Source organism: Cygnus atratus, chromosome 2 (assembly GCF_013377495.2).
Source record: "Cygnus atratus isolate AKBS03 ecotype Queensland, Australia chromosome 2, CAtr_DNAZoo_HiC_assembly, whole genome shotgun sequence".
NCBI classification, from domain to species: domain Eukaryota; kingdom Metazoa; phylum Chordata; class Aves; order Anseriformes; family Anatidae; genus Cygnus; species Cygnus atratus.
In genome coordinates, this window is record NC_066363.1 from 19,356,585 (window position 1) to 19,375,217 (window position 18,633).

The 18,633-nt window shown below is 39.2% G+C and overlaps 1 protein-coding gene across 7 annotated transcripts in view; it reads right to left on the reverse strand.

Annotated features, from left to right (window-relative positions):
- The window catches only part of SPAG6 (sperm associated antigen 6), a 39,276-nt gene that overhangs the window by 11,544 nt on the left and 9,099 nt on the right, over window positions 1-18,633 (reverse strand). For 4 of the 7 annotated variants that reach the window (XR_004778426.2, XR_004778425.2, XM_035545328.2 and 1 more), the window contains exons 3-7: window positions 16,658-16,824; window positions 11,222-11,405; window positions 4,268-4,473; window positions 3,201-3,374; window positions 638-790 (exon numbers count right to left, since the gene is read on the reverse strand). Coding sequence is in view for 5 of the 7 variants with exons in the window: in XM_035545328.2 (XP_035401221.1) it covers window positions 638-790; window positions 3,201-3,374; window positions 4,268-4,473; window positions 11,222-11,405; window positions 16,658-16,824 (884 nt within the window). In the remaining 2 variants the exon portion in view is untranslated. Of the gene's footprint in view, window positions 1-637; window positions 791-3,200; window positions 3,375-4,267; window positions 4,474-11,221; window positions 11,406-16,657; window positions 16,825-16,931; window positions 17,054-17,560; window positions 17,693-18,633 lie in introns of all 7 variants that reach the window. The other 3 variants (XM_050708857.1, XM_035545333.2, XM_035545329.2) reach the window with 2 other exon arrangements.

Consider the following 18,633-nt stretch of genomic DNA (forward strand, 5'->3'; position numbering starts at 1 on the left):
AGAATATTACCTCAGACACTAATTTCAGCTATTGCAGATATTGCAAATGACCCTTCTGCATCTCCCTTCTATCTCATTGCCCAGCAAAATTTATTTAAATCTGAAAATGAATAGCTTATCTCATTTGAAATGCCACTTGCACAGCTGAATCAAACCATTCTACATTTCAGAAACTGAGGTGTCTGCAAGTCCACAGATTTCTGTTGCAAGACTACTCTAGCAGTACTAGCACAGTCATGCTAGTGCAATAAAGAATGTGCCATAAAACATTCTTGTTTCAAAAAGGGTTTTGATGTAGCCACAAATATTCATTTTAAGAGGAAACAGACCATAGAAATTCACTGACTTATTTTTTTTGTACTCGTTCAATTGCAACACAGAAAAATCCTGTAGTGGAATAACTATATGTTCACAGACTAATCCAAGACATTTCATAAAAGGTTCAACTTCATAAGGACCAACTTTGATCAGGTTACCACTATTTCAGACATTGCAAGCCGCACTATTACAAGACAGTACATTAATCAACAGCAAGTATATAATTGTCACAAAACACGTGCTCTGCCTATGTTAATTTGTATCTCTTACTCAGAATACCACTGAAGAATTATAGAAAGAAGGCAAAATGATAGCTAACCTTGGAGACAATCACTGCCATTGACAGGTTCTCGGAATGAGCTGCTACATAACCAAGCATCATGATGCCAGGCAGTCTGACAGTCCCTCTGCAGCTGCCAATACAATCAATCACAGCAGCAACTCCACCTGCATTTACTATAAACTGTGAAAGCTGCAAAGATAAACGGAACAGATTAGATACTGTGAAGTATCAACAGGCATAAAGCACCACATTATAAAAGTCTTTACATGTATTGCTCCTGACTTACAAAATCAAGCTGGAATAAGACTGACATATCATGCTGACTGTCGAGCACTGAGTGAAGCATGAAGTTCTCAAGAATTAAACTGTTTTGCTACCCTGATTTTGATTGACTTTACTGTAAGGAAATCAGGATTCTGAATTCTTGATGCTGTATAGCAAGGGATGACATATTCTCAGCTCCATTATTATACACCAAAGGTTCATCTAAGTGACAACCTAATACACGAATGACCTTAAGACACACCTACTCCAAACCAACAAATTTCTGTGCAAGAACAGAAGGGAAATCCCACTCCTCCTCTCACTTGCACTTTATAGATAACCTCTGCAGCATAAGAGCCCTTGTGGATTCCCCAACTTGGGCACAAAGCCAAAGACAACTGTCACGGCTGCACAAAACCAACTTGGACTACACCATTCTGCCATGTTATGGTACTATGAAGGATGTGTCCAGGGAGCACCCTTAATGGGCGATGGAGTTTGCCCCTGAATGCCAAATTATATAGCCTTGCTTATAAACGAAAATCATGTGCACAGTCTGTGATGCTTGCTGTGGATATTAAGCTATGAAACATATTTCTTTCCAAGTGGTATCACTTCTCACATCACTTGAGGGACAGCAGTAGAGTACATATGGTATCAACAATGCATAGAAATTAACATAATTTCATATTATGGTTATTTCCTTCTACATTGTTGGGTATATCACATTTTTTTCCAAAGATTCCAAAGCAAAAGAAATACCTTCTCAGGAGTTGCATTTAAATGAACAAAAATTGGAGGTTACGTGGATTTCCAATCCAATTGATTTCTATTAACACGAAATCCACCGTTACCTCTGAGCCTTTAAAAGGGGATTGTTTATTCATGAAACGACTACATGGAATTTAAAGTTATTACTTAGGAAAAACTGTTCACATGACTGCCAACTGAAGCCAGCAATGACCAAGCCCTGTGTCTGGGCACAGCCACGTGCACTTAGATGCACAGAGCTGCTGCACAGATGCACTCCCTGATGCTGTGATCCCCAGGCCCCACTTCAAGACCCCCATATCCTGGCCTTCACATGAATTTTACAGCGTATACAGATAGAAAGCAGAGATCCAAAAGCCACAATGTTTGCATGACAGACACAGCTGACAACTATAGAAATAACGTTTGTCAGTCTATCTCTGCTGCAATGTGTTTTGCTTCAAGAGAGTTGCTCAGCGATACAGAGAGCTTTCTAAAGTTAAACGTCAGTTGCGACTTTCCACTGGGAGTCACTAAGATACCTCCTATGGCTCCTCTACAGTGCAGCTAGAACGGCCAAGTGGCCTCGCATGAAGGATCCTGTGCTAGCAGCTCTTCTGCCTTAGCCTGGAGTCCTGTGCGTTTGGCCTCTAACTCCCAACTCCAGTGCCTGCCTTTGATAAAGATAATTTCTTCAATTCTCTGAGAAAGCAAAGTTTCATCAGTCATGAGGTGCAGAGAGAAAGTAGGAAATGTAGGAAAACAAGACTGCAACCTTTAATAAACAACAGCCACAACACAAGCAGGCTGAAGAAACAGCAGCACAATATTCATGATAAAACAATTCTCAATTGTTAAGTTAGTATCATGACGGCTGTGTTCAGCACTAGCACACTCCACAAATACATTCCTTATATTTCATTCCACAGTCATATTTTGGAGCCTTTTAACTGATTCTATGATCTGACAAATTAATATAATTGTTTGTTTTTCCTATTCATTCTGCATTTGCTTTGCTAAACCTCCCCATCCTCCTGTATCTATTATTGGCAAAAAGAACGTAAATGGTGACACTCAGATCACAAACACAAGCTAGTATAAGCAATCATTATCAGTTTAATAATAAATAAGGGAATTTTTGAACCTCATTGTTATTGGAAAAAATAATTAAAATGTGATACCAGCAACCCCAAAAGATTTTTTAGAAGGACACACACCATCTATTATTGTTACAGCATGTTCTTGTCATTCGTAAGCTGCTATCATGACTTCTCTGAGGCTTTACTCATGATATTTTTAATATCTAACGCTGACAGTACTGTCAGCCTAAAACTGCCTCTTTGTGCTGATATCTTATGGAATGAAATAGTCAGGTATACTTTATGTGATTCCCAATTTTCTTAAGCCAATTCATATTCAATACACATCTCATAATATCAGCAAGCATTTCCATATTTTTCCAATGAATATGCCAAACAGCCATTTGCCCTCTCTTTCAAAAAGCAAATGACAGAATAATCCTGTATTTTATTTAAAGTGTAAAATCTAATGATATGACCTTGCATTTGCATTTTCAAGGTTTTACCTCAGGCGTATGCTTTGCTATCTCTCTAATTAAAGTTGCACCATTTTTCTTGACATATTCATCTGAGTCCTTCAGGCATGTGAGCACAACTGGGAAAATTTCTGCTTCAACCACCAACTCTGCAAGATCCACTGAATGCTTTGCTATTTGGCTTAGCGCTGACAGCACCTGACGCTAGTAAATAAAAATTGTTATAAAATCAATAGTATACGAACAGCCTGCAACACACACTCCTCCTGCACACAAAAATCTATTGCATCAAGGAAAACAAAGCAAGATAGAGAAAACAATTACAGCTATTTTACAATTCACTGAATCAATTCATGCACGAATATAATGGCAGAGAACATTTGCTGGTTCCTGAATAAAAGTTTCTTCTTTGTTTCATGTCATTCAAACTGCTATGCAATAAAAAAGAAAAAATATATACACCATTTAAAACTATAATTTAAAAATCAGTGACATCTACAGAAAGTATTTTTATTTGTAGAAGTTTGCTCTGTCAGACCTCAAATAATTTTTATCTATGTTTGAAGTACTGTTTTTAATGTTGTTTCTGTTAGAGTAAAACAGGAAAGATATATTAAGGAAATCTTTTTTCAGTTAAACTTGTGATGAAGTCTTCAACAAGAGCTATTCACATTGGATAGCACATTCTAAAATACAATAATGCATTCAATATTAACTGTTTTATGGTATAATCTTAAGCATGCAAAACCTTTTCTGTAACTGAACTGTGCATTAAAAGTAACTGTCAGACAATGTTAAACTAAAAGGACAGGGTGTCATACATCAGATTGCATTCTTCATATGATGCTATATAATTTCCCCTCTCCCCAAAAAAATACCATTCACTTTAAAGATTTGTTTAGCTGATCCTCACTGAGCAGCAGCTTTTTTATCCAGTAGCTAGATCAGTGAACACGTTCAGAACTCCGTCACTATGTAGTTACATTTTAACACCCAAAACGAGAGCTTTCTAAATAAATATGCACATCAGTGTCATTGATTCAATATCAAGTAATGACTGGTGAAATGGAGATTAAAAAAATAATTTTTAAATGTACCTTCAGTTTAGCATCAGGGTTCAGGATCATCTGAGCTAAGTGAGCGATAGCTCCTGCATCCACTACTGTCTGTGCTAACTCTGGAGAATGCTTTGAAATATCACTGAGAGTTGAAGCAGCAATCCTTTTCAAAGCAATTTCTGGCTCCTGGATACAGAGCACTAAAAGAGGAACAGCTCCTGCATCCACCACAGCTTGTGACAGTTCTGTAGGTCCAAGGAAAGTAATTAAGTGAGTATGGGTGACTGACCCTTGTGCAAGCCATTTTTCACCCTGACAGATACAGCAAAGGAAAAAGGGGAGGGTGTAGCTCACTGTCTCGACATCTGCATTTCAAATCAGCCCTCCTGGTTTCATAAACCATGTGGACCAATCCAAAACTGAAAAGAATGCAGGTCAATAGATGGACCCCCATTTACATGCACACATTTGAGGTAGATTAGGCTGAAATGGTTTGTTATTCTGTTTTCTTTTTCTTTTTTTTTCCTCTTTTTTTTTTTTTTAAAGTAAGCAGATGTCAGCTGTTTAAACCCTGGCTATTCTACACTGATCAATAGGAAAGCATTTTATGCATGGCTAACAACAACACAGAAAGCCAAAGTACCAAAATTTTACCAACCACCTAATTAGAGAGCATTTTACCCTCTTTAAATGATAAGCAGATATTAGCATAGATCAAATGCCAAAACCAGAAATACAAAAAACATACACAGAAGATTTATCTTACATAAAAGACCGGAAAAACTGAACTCACCTATCAAAATTAGGCTTTGCTACCATACACAGGAAAATACAGAATTTATACTTCAATGACATGAAAATTTTATCACACACAATTAGATAAATTAGAAATATCATCAGTGGGATATTGTGTGTCTGAGATTAGTACAATATCCTTAACTAACTGCACCTTAAATAAAAAGACAAAAAAAAAGCTAGGCATATGATTAGCTGACATGAGCAAAAATTACACTATTAGAAATTCATTAGCTCTGTCCATATATGCAGCATTAATCACACTCCTAAAATAAGAATTATTGGATACCACAAGCAAAATTTATAGTATAACAAAGCTGTGCTGTTTTAAAATAGTGTTCGAAAAGTAGTAAAAATCATGGGGAATTCAATAATCTATTAGGTCTTAGTTGAGTTTTGCTACACCTTATTATGCATATCCATTATTATCTTTAACATTTATCTTGACTTACAGTACCATGGCAACATATAGCTGTCGTATTTCAAGACTCTAACTTAGCTTTTGATTTATAGGCCATCCATAAAGAGATTTTCATACTAAGAAAAATATAGCATACTTCATTAAATATACATAGACTAATACAGTTTTTCATGAAATCTGTAAGTCACGTTATCATTAGGCTGTTAGCATCCAAATAATTTTTCTGACCAGATTTGTTTTCAATTAGTGAATTATAGTCACACACTCCAATACATGTAATCATTCAAATATTTACACTGTATGCTATTTTACATGATATAGAATTTTAAGCAAAGTATAAAAATATTACTTCAAAAAATAGATGTAATGCAGCGATTTTTAAATAAACTAATACAAAAATTAACCGTTCAAATGACTATTTGGCTGAAAGTGTACAGTATGTACCCTCCAAATACACATCACACGATTTGAACAAAATCTTGCCAAATGGTCAATCTGCAATTTTACAGAATTGAAATGAAATGTACCTGAAGCACGTATAAAAACAAATCAGAAAACAAGCTAAATGATATAAGTGGTATAAAAAAGCTTCTCATTAAAAATAAATAAATAAATTCTTCAAATTCTTCTTTCTTTGATTTCTTCTGAACACTGACCAAGAGAAATACATCATGAACTACCGACCAAAGGTCTTGATTAATCTGACTATGCCTCAGTTACTGACCCAATGTCTCAGAAGCAACTTCAGAGCAACCATCTCATTTGTCTACACTCTGCTGAGAAGATACTAATATCATGAAAATAATGCCAAGAGGTACAGGATAGTACTAGAAGAAGGTGTTTCTTTGATGCCTTATGAGCTGAAATTATGAAGTTCAAGTAGGGAGGAAAAGAGCAATACTTTAAGGTCAAAGCAATGCCCAGGCATGTAAAAGTAGAAATAAAAGTTCTTTTAAAAGAGCAAACTAAATCTGATTCAATTTAGATCAGCTCTTGCTGTTAGAAGCCTGATATCATTTAAATACTGATGGTTACTGTTGGTCATGGTTAATTAAACGGTTGTTCTTCCACTGGTGTTTATAAGGTTCATGGCTAATAACTTACCACATGTAGAGCTGCACCATGTGTCAGAAGACAGTCAAGTAGTAAGCAGACTGTCAGAAATCCAGGAAAGCCGAGGCAGGGACAAAAGAAATTATGCATCTTCCCATCACTTCTCCCCCACAGTCTCTGCCCAACACTACGATTCTAAGTAGTAATGATTGTATAATAATTGCAATTATTTCGCTCAAAACAAATCTTAATTAACCTTCCCACTTGGTAGAACAACTTTAATTCAGACTATGTATCTGTTATTATTTACAAAATTTTGCTATCTAATTCCAGAACACAGAGAGATGTGAAAAGAAAAGAATGCTGAGAAAGAGTTAAAGGAGAAATACAGACATTTTTAAAAACAAGTATTCAGCCAAAGAAATTAAATGAGTTGGAACAGAATCACCAAAAATACAAAAAGACTTTTCTTAACAATGTTCCAGGACACCATTACCAGAGTACAGACAAGACCAAGAGTTGATAAGAAGGGAAAAGACATCAGAAAAAAAAAATATGAACATCATCTGAACCCACAGAAAGTGGACTCAAACCCAGAGCTTGAAACTGCAGTTTAGAACATGGACCAAAAGACCCATCTAACTACATGGTGATAAAGTTGGACATCTCCCTACATGAGGGAAAGTAGGAAGTGTGATTTCACATACACTCAGAGACAAGAGAATTTGGTCTGGAAACCCACCATAGATAAGTTGCTTCTGTCCAGAACTATGAGGAGAATTTTAGCAGAGGAAGATATGGCAGACAGAAAGACAGGCTGACATGGAGGTTGTAAGGAAGACTTATAAAGAAAGACATTGGAATTTAAGAAGTCACCATTTCACCTAAAAGTGGTACTAGGGTTGTACTGATTTGTCTTAATACAAAAGTGGTCAGCAGGGACTAAGAAATTAATTCAAAGTAAGTTGAGGCCTAGTCATGAGCTTATGTGATCAGGAAGAGCTGAAAGTGAATAAAGAAGAGTCAGTAAGCTCCTGACTACATACCCTCTGAAATCAATGGAAAGTCTTACAGGATTGATCTGGGGAAAAAAAAAAAATCCATACTCACATTAACAGGTTAGCAGTAATAGTATGGATTAAAAAAAGATGAGGCAGAGAAATGAATATGAGGAAGTGAATATGCAAGGTAGTCCCCAGGGCAGGCAAACCAGCCAGGTACAAATGCCATATCCACATAGTGGAAGACAGCAGCAAAACCTTCTTTGCGTGGAAACAAAGGCATGTTTCAATGTAGAGCAGTGTTGCCAAACAGACCGTGTTGTGGTGGCAGGTGTAGCCACGGGAAATAACGGGTTTTGACTAAAACAACCACTAATACTGCATTTTTCTGAAGACCATGTGATTGTGTGATGGCCACACAGGAAGAGTAAGTCCACAAGCAGCCAAAAGGCTGCACTTCAGGGTCACTGATTTATGCAGACCATTACAACCACAGCAGTCACGATTCCACTGAAAATGGTGGGAAAAATTCAAATCAGATGGATGGTGGTCACAAATTACAGGGCAAACCTAGATCCTGGAATAAAACAAAGTTACTACCAAAGGCACATCACTGAAGATGTGAGCAACTTAGTAGCTGACTCTGCTTTAAGCAGCAAGCTTGACTAGAGCCTTCCCAAAGGCCCCTTCCAAGCGAACTACCCTACGATCCTGTGGGCACCACAGCACTTCATAAAAGGCATTTAACTCCTCTCTCAGCAATATGCTTGAGCATAAATAGCGTTGTTTGGTTTTGTTTTCCTATCAGTTTACCAAATGCTGAAGCAGGTAAGAGAACATTAATAAATTATGTGTCTTATGCTTTTATGTCGGCAAAGCAAATAGAAAGTTAAGTGATACCCATTTCTCTCAAACAGAAGAATCTTGCATTTTCAATCTAACTGCATATGGTATAAGTAAAAATTTACAACATGCTTTTCATGGACTTGATAGTATTTTGATGGTATTTGAAACACTTCTCTTCTTTCCAAACACAAGTATACAGTAGAAATACCAACTGGCAAGATTAGAGCACAGCAAAAATAGAGCACACTGATCCGTATACCTTGGAGTAAAATCAGCATCTGAAATTCAGCTCAAGGGGATCTTCAAGAAAAAGCAGAACTACAAGAGCCGTTGCTAAGTTTTGGAAACTCATCCAGCAGGATTTCTAGTGTCTTGGAATCTCATGAGATATCTGTCTGACCTAAAATCTAACACGCCTTCTGGAGACATCTGTTTACAGAAGAACTGTATTTTAAGTGATAGATAGTGATAGATAGTAAGATAGAAAGGAACTTGCCAACCCGGAAAAAAATCACCATAGAAGAAAAGAGTCCTGATTTCTCAAAATCTTTTCACAGGAACATACACTGCAGTTCCTAGAGAGCAGCTTTACCAGGTCATGGACAGAATTTCTGATAAAAAACTGAGAATCCCTCCCACAGCAAAGCAGTTATCACCTAATGCTGGGAGCATTTGCTTGCACTCAGGGAGACAGAGGTTCACATCCAGCCTAAGACAGGTCAGGACTTTAATCCAGCTCCCACATCCCAGACATATGCCCTAATCATGGAACTATTCTTTCTGAGGGGCAAATAAGCCTCCCTCCTCCACGGTCTTTTAAGGAGTTTAAAAAAAAAAAAAAAAAAAAAGTCTCGCCTTAATGTTATCCCCATGGGAATAGAAACAATTTATGAAACTGAAAAACTACTTGTGGGTGGGGAAAAACATTTATCAGTCTGCTCTATTTTTAGAGTTTAAGCCGTAATATGTGTCCACAGTTAATGACAGAAAATCATAACTGCCAAACTTTATCAACATAAGCGTGTGAGTCTAATCCAGAGTTTCTCAACAGTAAACACCAGATGTTGGTAAGACCAGGTCCATCTATCGTTGTATCCCATCTCCAACAATATTCTTTTACAAAGGAATGCTTGTAGCCATATAAGAGCCATACCATGCACAGAATGATCTTAGAATCATAGAATCATTTAAGGTTGAAAAAGACCTCTAAGATCATCTAGTTCAACCTTTCACCTAGCACTGACAAGTCAATAACTCCTCTACTTTCAGTAATCATTATTTTACAGACTTCTTGCAATTTTGTTATAGAGGAAGGTAAATCCCCCAGTTGGCTGCAGAGATTTTTTTTTTAACTGATTACATCAAGCAATCTGTCCTTGTCCTTATGCTTGAGGTTGGTAGCACTTGCAATTTCAACCTAATTTCTGAAAATGCTGTTCTTATTGCTGGCATAAATTGACATGGGACATACATTAATTCATTGTCAGTGAATAAATAATTCATAACTATGGAATAAAAAAATGTATAAGAAGTTTTTTCTATTCAATACCTCTACACCATCTCCATCTTTGCAGACAATGCCATCACAGAGTGAACGGGATCACCCTGAAGATCAGCCAGCATTCATGCAATGAATAGCACAAAGGGCAATTGAGGTGAGTCAATATTGATTTACTGACATAACAAAACTACAGAAATGTTTACGTTAAGAGTAACACAGACACACACTCCGACTACATACATTTATACAAAGGAACACTTCCAAATGACACTTAAGAAGATATGTTTCAGATGAAAGCAACACTTATTTTCAGGGATTCAGGCCCAATAACCAAAAGATAAAAGCTCCTTAGCACATAGAGGTGCACCAAGAATGAATTTGTTCCCTGATAAAAAGCAGCCCATTCCTGAGATGCTGATAACTTTGGAGTCTGCCCCAGAAAGTTAACCATCTCTCTGAATGGGAAGAGGAAATCTCCCATACCTTCTGCAGTCCAGCACTCCACACCGATTAAAAAAGAAAAAAATTTAAAAAGAAAGAAATAAAAGAATAACTTCCAAATTCAGTGTACGTACATTTTAGAACCAAAACAACACATAAGTTAATGTTGTGATCCTAGAATTATTTTAACTTTAAGCAATATGAACACAAGCCGTTTCTTCCATCCTTTCCATGCAGCAGTTTCTTCTCTCAGTTCTTTGATTCATAGTTCAAAACTTTTACTTGAACTATATAAATAGCTGGTAAAAGAATTATTGACCACGTGGATCAGCTTTTAAATAGGAACATGACACTGCCAGTGAGTTATATAACTGCTTGCAAGACAGCAGTGAACTGCTCAATATCAGATTCCTAGGATCTATTCCTGACTCTCAAAGAAGAGTGTGGTCTACTGGCTAATGATAATATATATAGTCACTGCAATGAATTTAGCACATTTATCCTGCAGGCAGTGCTGTCCGATGAATGAAACTTGGTTCTGCCTAGGCTTCTCCCTTCTGCTATGTATATAAAATAAGAATTAATGGTGAGCAAAATAATCTTTGTTCCATAGTAACAGTTATATAATATGTATAAGTTTTGAAATTTCTTCACAAAGGAGAATAAAGCAGAATGCTACTTTCTGGTCACAAATCCAATCCATCTCTTCTTAGAGCACCTCTCACGTACCGGGACATTGTGAATGTCAGATATGCCAGCTTCCCACGTAAGGTAGCATTGACAGATTTGTAATGTTAGAGCAGGTCTTTATTCCAAATTTAAAATTTTATAACAGTAAAGAAGAAGCATCTTGTTCTAATTTATGAACATCACAATAATACAATTTATTACAACTCTCACATGAGATGAAAGATAACACACGTGTAACCTGTTACCTGAATTGTGTCGGGCAATATACCCGAGTGCCCAAGCTGCAGCTTCTTTGACTCCAGGGTCAAAATCTTCCAGGCAAATTGCAAGTGTTTCCAGTGCTCCACACTGAACTACTGCCTGAGCTAGCTGTGGAGAATGTTTACCAACTGCTCTTAGCACAAATGCAGCTGCTTTCTTGTAAAAACGCTATACAAATAAGAAAAAAAAAAGAAATGCTTTTAATAAAATTAAGTAGTTTATAGCATAACAGAGTATGTGCATAATTTATGTGCATAAATTAGACTTTTTTAATAGCAGCAGTATCTCACACAGATCCAAATCAGGACCACCAGACATCATACAAACAATGAATATACAGTCCTTCTTTGAGTCAGCTTATGATCTAAAATTTGCAGTAAGTGTATAAACAAACAGAAAAAATGAGAGGGCTAAGAGGATATGGAGAAAAGATAATAGCCTAGATAAGTCTGTTTATTTAAGTGAGTAGTGAGTGATAGGAGCTGCAAAAACAATAGCTCTTAACATATTTAGCCAGCTTATATAGGTTATGTAGGGCAAGCTTCTAAAATAATTCTACCCATCTGCAACATTCACAAGGCTTCACAATTTGTAATGTATATTGTACCCTCATAACATCGCCATGAAAAAACATTGTTTACATTCACAAATGGGAAACAGACACAGAGAATAAGATCCAGCAAAAAGATTTAGGACCCAAATCCCCAAATGCCTAAATACTGCCTCAATCCATAGCTAAGATCCCAAAAAGTCAGCCTAGCAGACACCTAGCCCTGGATGACTCTCAGTTTTGAGCAGCAAGCTGCAGTTCTACTGCATGTGTCCAGAACTGACTCACTTTCAACAGGACTAAGCAGCTTGGTGACTCTGTAATGAGTTCAAGCAAAATCCAAGCAATTGTCTCAGTCCTTCTACCCATCTGCCTCAGTGCTGGAGCAGGGACATGTTTTGAGCATCTTTATAATGTACGATGCTGCACACATCATGGGGTTCCATGTAAACTGCATATTCCCCCAGAAGTCATATTTCACAGTCTCCTTCCACAGTTTCATAGCTATCATCGGGATGTGGAAGTTGAAGGTTACATTTCTTCCCCTCCTTTCAGTTTCAAAATTCAGAGCCCAGTTAAATCACTCCTGCCAGAAACAACTGACTACTGAGGATAAGGAAAAGGCTGAGGTTCTTAATGCCTTCTTTACATCTGTCTTTACTAGTCAGACCACTTAGCCTCGGGGTACTCATCCTCCCGACCTGGAAGTCTGGGACGGGGAGCAGAAGAAACCCCCCACAGTTCAGGTGGAGACCTGCTGCTCCACCTGGACTGTCACAAGTCCATGGAGCAAGATGGGATCCACCCGAGAGTGCTGAGGGAGTTGGTGGATGTGATTGCTGGGCTACTTTCCCTCATCTATCAGCTGTCATGGTCATCTGGAGAGATCCCTGATGACTGTAGACTTGCTAATGTGCCACCCATCTACAAGAAGCATCATAAGGAGGACCCGGGGAACTACAGGCCTGTCAGCCTGGCCTCAGTGCCATGAAAGGTGATGGAACAGCTCATCTTGAGTGCAATCACGCAATGTATGCAGGACCACCAGGGGATCGGGCCCAGTCAGCATGGATTCATGAAAGGCAAGTCCTGCCTGACCAACCTCATCTGCTTCTATGACTGGGTGACCCGCCTGGTGGATGAGGGAAAGCCTGTTGACGTAGTCTACCTAGACTTCAGCAAGGCTTTTGACATGGTCTCCCACAGTATTCTCCTGGAGAAGCTGGCAGCCCATGGCTTGGACAGGTACACGCTTTGCTGTGTTAAAAACTGGCTGGATGGCTGGGCCCAGAGAGTGGTGGTGAACGGAGTGAAATCCAGCTGGTGACCGGTCACCAGTAGTGCTCCCCAGGGGTCGGTGTTGGGGCCCATCCTCTTTAATATCCTTGTTGATGACTTGGATGAGGGAATTGAGTGTACCCTCGGTAAGTTTGCAGATGACACCAAGCTGGGGGGAAGTGTCGATCTGCTGGAGGGTAAGAAGGCCCTGCAGAGGGACCTGGACAGGATGGGTCAATGGGCAGAGGCCAATGGGACGAGGTTCAGCATGGCTAAGTGCTGGGTCCTGCGCTTTGGCCACAACAACCCCATGCGGTGCTACAGGCTTGGGGCAGAGTGGCTGGAAAGCTGTGCAGAGGAAAAGGATCTAGGGGCACTGGTCAATGCTCGCCTGAACACGAGCCAGCAGTGTGCCCAGGTGGCCAAGAAAGCCAGCGGCATCCTGGCCTGTATCAGGAATAGTGTAGCCAGCAGGACCAGGGAGGTGATTGTTCCCCTGTACGCTGCTCTGCTGAGGCCACACCTCAAGTACTGTGTTCAGCTTTGGGCCCCTCAGTATAAGAAGGACATCAAGGCCCTGGAGTGTGTCCAGAGAAGGGCTACGAAGCTGCTGAAGGGCCTGGAACACAAGTCCTGTGATGAGCAGCTGAGGGAGCTGGGGCTGTTTAGTCTGGGGAAGAGAAGGCTCAAAGGTGACCTTATTGCTCTCTACAACTGCCTGAAAGGAAGGTGTGGGGAGCTGGGGGTCGGCCTCTTCTCACCGGTAACTAGTGATAGGACTAAAGGGAATGGCCTTAAGCTCTGCCAGGAGAGGTTCAGGCTGTAAATGAGGAGACATTTCTTCTCAGAAAGAGCAGTCAGGCATTGGAACGGGTTGCCCAGGGAAGTAGTGGCATCACCGTCCCTGGGGGTGTTTAAGGAAAGGCTGGACATGGTGCTTAGGGAAACAGTTTAGTGGGTGACATTGGTGGTAGGGGGATGGCTGGACTAGATGATCTTGGAGGTCTTTTCCAGCCTTAATGATTCTATGAACTGCACCAGGAGAAAGTTCATCTCCCTCTTGAAGTCACCATGCAGCAATGAGCACAAGATTCACTGGGACACAAATAACCTACTGCCACATCCACATGCCCAGAGTGTGCTCTGTGGCCTGACAGTTGGTATATCAACACTATACTAGCTCTAGAGGGCTCCTTCTCCATCCATCAGCTTGGTTTTAATCTCATTCCAAGCTGCTTTTCTCCCTCCTGCTCTGTACAAGGAGGCTGGGCAGGTAACTGCTGGATTCCTACTGTCAAGGTACCCAGAACTTAAAACAGTGCAAACCCCACATCCCTTTTGAATGAAGTTCATAGAAACAAAGAGCCAGGTGAGTGGGTTTTTTGCATCTTGCAAGGTGTCCAAGCACCTTTGAAAAATCTCACCCTGAAGCACTAAGGTATGGCAGTAGAGGACTACCTGCAACAGGTATCTGCGTATAAGGAGAATGGACCCAGGCCCATTCCTTGGCCCTGAAGGAAAGCAACGTTGCATAACAGGTACACACACCTAAATTTCTCTTCCCTCAAAGCACAATGGCCCCATCCATACAACTGAGAACTGTCTCTGTCCTGCGCTACCCCCTAAACCATATCCAGGCACTGCTGAGCAGTTTGATGGTTAGCATTGGCCAAAACCCATCATGTTAGCATTTAGGGAGCACCGTCATCTTCCAGCGTTCAAGTGCATGCCCTGGTCCTGCTCAGTTTACCAGTACCAACATAATCCTTTAATGCCAAAAATCCAGACTTCTAAGGCCTACAAGCAGATACCAATGAACATAATTTAGGAGCAAGACGTTAAACATCACTTAGGAGAACAGAGGTTAAGGGAAACTGTACAGACACAAGTGGACAATTCCCTAGCTAGTTTGTTACCGTAAGTTCTGCTGAACTCAACAGAACTATAATAATTTATGCCAGTCTATGTCTGTGCAAATATGAGTATGTTATTTCTGTTAAGTAATTACACTTCTGGCAAAGGAAAACACTTATTTGTTTCCATTGTTATTCAAAACACATTTATTTACAAACAAACCGTACTCACAAGCCCAGTTAGAACATACCGTAAAACCATTTTGCTCAGTTTAATTGACAAAACATTGAGCTGGGATGTAATCCTGTAACTGTTCTCCATAAATCAGTAGAATTAGTATTTATTGTGTGCTCAGAGAATCTGCTCCTTAAATATAGATGTTGATACACAAAGAGTGAGCGGAATGGAAATGTATCCTTTTTTTTTTTTTTTGCCTATGGGAAGTACAAACTGCATGCATTGCTAAACTCTGCATGAACTGGATAATGAGTTTCCTTCACTTGCCCTCAGTCACCAAGGCATAGTAGGCTTTCCATGACCTCACACTAATCTTGTTGCTGCCCCAAGTGATTCTGAATTACAGCCATCTCACAGATGTAGGGACAGCACTGGCAGTAACATGGAAGAGATAAATCAGGGTACGCAAGCTAATTTAGTGAGTGCTTTGAATTGTAACAGGGGGGTGGTTTCCAAATTTAAAAAAAAAAAAGAGGATAAAGAGTTCTGTTCCCCTCCTTCCCTTAAAAAAACAAAAATAAATTAACCAAAGTGGTTATAAATTTGTCTACCTAAAACCTTAATTTTCTTTCCATACTATACCAGTATCTTGACATCAAGGTTTCTCTTTTTAATTTTTTTTGATTAATTGTATAGGCAGTGACCAGATATGCAAAAAAAATGCAATGAGTATTTACATTTTCCTCAAAAGACTGAAAAAAAGAAATATACATAGTTTTCCCGACTATATTTCCACTGAAATCCTAATTCTCCTAAATCTAATAAAACAATATTGCAACTTAAGTGTGGCTGTGGTATCAATGCACTTCACTCTCAGCTGTCTCTTCCTTTTTCCAGTCATTAGAAACTGTATACAAAACTACATTTTTATTACTATTGTTGATTTAGGTTAGGAATAAAAAAATGGAATATGTGCAAGAACTGAAGAAAAATGGCAAGAACAGAAGAAGAGAGACCGTGAGATCTGTAATTGTTGCTACACTTTTTTTTGTTTTTAATAACAGTAAAGACCAAAAACTTTAGTGTGTTCTCCTTAATCAGTGGTTTGATATTTCTCACGCTACAGATTTCCAAATTGCTGTGTTTGGAGATACAAACTGAACTTCTATAATGAAATATTTAGTATGTATTTCACAAGTGTTTAGTATTATTGACAAATCCTAGCCAATTATCACTACAGCTTTCAAATTGTCTCCTTTTTGAAGGGGGACCTTTAATAAAATATCACTCAACATTTTAAAACCATACCAATGCCATGAGTGTGTATCTCGTAAAGCACTAGGAGGTAAGATGATATTTTAAAGTCAAACTTATTTAAAGTCAAATTTATGTATACAATACACATGGATCTCTCAGGAGTTCAAACATGCATGCTGTCTCTGACTTCCATTCATTTATTGCTATATTAGGAATAACAGCAGATAGCTGATACAGAAAGATTTCTCTTTCCCTGTGCAACAGTTAAAAAAAATGATTACTTAAGAAAACAATGATGCCTTACATTCTGCTCAGACAATGAACACACGAGCTGTGGAAGAATGTCTCCCTTCACGACTGCCTCTGCCAGGTCATCGTTATAATTGGCAAGTCTCCCGAGAGCCAAAGCAGCCGTCTGTTGAATAGTTGGGACCACATCCAGCAAAAGAGGTCTCAGCAAAGACATTACACCTGAGTTACAACAGGAAGAGAAAAGCCCATTCGGTAAGCAGATTTTCTTCTAAACATTTATTCTAAGCTTTAACTAAACTTTACTCATAAAAAAACTATTAAATTACTCTTCCAGGTAAAAAGAACTTGTAGGAAATTCAGGTGTTCCACTGAAATGAAGTCGGCACTTGGATAGCACTGCTGATGCATAGCAATGTTTCTGCCCGTTTTTCATAGGTACAAAAATCCTCTGAAATATAAAAAGATTTACATGTAGAAATAAGATATATTCAGACATAAATAAAATACACGTTAAAATATGCACAGGAAAATAAGGTATATTCAAATATATATAATATACAAGTATTAATGAAGTCTGCACAGGAAAATCCACCTGGAGGTGAGCTACCACTGGTATGTCACTCGTTCAGCCTGCCAGCAGAACCCCCACGTCGACTTACACCAAATTGCATTCCATCTACACAAGCTATGACTGAGCTGGGGACCAATCGCCGTAATATAGTAGACTCCAGATAGAAGAGTTCAAAGGTTGTTGGTTTGGTGTTTGGTTTTGTTTTTTAAATCACGTTACTATTTATGATGTGTTTTTACTGCAGTCCGCAGTGTATCAGCGAAATATGAAGGAATCTGGAAGTCCACTCTCTAAGGGCATATTCCAGTATCTACACATGCTGTTGAAATTATAGGTGAGGTAAGCAGCAATGTGTTAGCAGTCACAGCCCAAGAAAGTGCTTACATGAATAAACATTTGAAAATAGGAAATGGCAGCAGTAAACTTTCCATTCTTGCAATAGGAGGGAGGAGGTCACAGTGCAGGTCCTGCAGGAGTCAGTGCGGGGACGCGTGCCTTTCAGTACTCCTCTACGATCTGGGAGAGGGCATGAACAGTGAGGTGAGAATGCACGCTGGTAAACCAAAGTTATTCAAGGTAGCATCAATGGGGAGAACTATGAAACTAGGGACTGAATGACTGGACAATAAAACGCCAAGTTAAATCAAACTCATATGGGAAAGCCAACCCCAATGTCCCATACACAGCAACAGACCCCAAACAGATCTCTACCACTCAGGAGAAAGATGTCACTGCTAGAACAGACAGATCCATGGAGAGATTGGCTCACTGCTCAGTAGCAAGAAAAAAAAAAGTATATATATACATACAGAAGTATATAGGGTATTCAGTACTATATAGAAACGAAGAGATACCAAAACAGAGCCCATCACGATGCTATTGCACAAATCCATTCTGCGTTTAATTCCCTTCCCTAGAGGAGGACTGGAAAAGGTTCAACAGAAAGCAACAAGGATGACCAAAGATGAGCACTCCGTACATGAAGTTATTCCTCCAGTCAAACCGAGACTCTTCAGTAGGGATATAAGCAAGATACACGTGGTTACATAAAGATTATCATTTGTAAGGTGACAAACGATAAAGGGAACATTGCTCGTATTGCAGTTCTGCGAAAGCAGGGTCCCTCTAACAGCCAGCTGCATGAATTAATACTTCTGAGCTTCATAGCTCAACCAGAAAGCAATGCTCTCTGGGGCTGTGAAAGTGCTACACCAGGACACCAACACCAGAGCCGCAATTAGAAATCTCCATATCAGCTGCCTCCGTTCTTTGCTCTTTCCACTACATTTGTTTCCGTCAGATAAAGATGTAGCTGGCTGAGCATGGAAGAAAGCAAGACTTCCCTTCTCGAGGGCCAAACAAAGGTCTTTTGGTGCAACAATCCCACAACAGTAGGATCACTGCCTAATGGCAGATGACTCTAAGATGTTGAACTGACACACCAAGACACGGAAAAG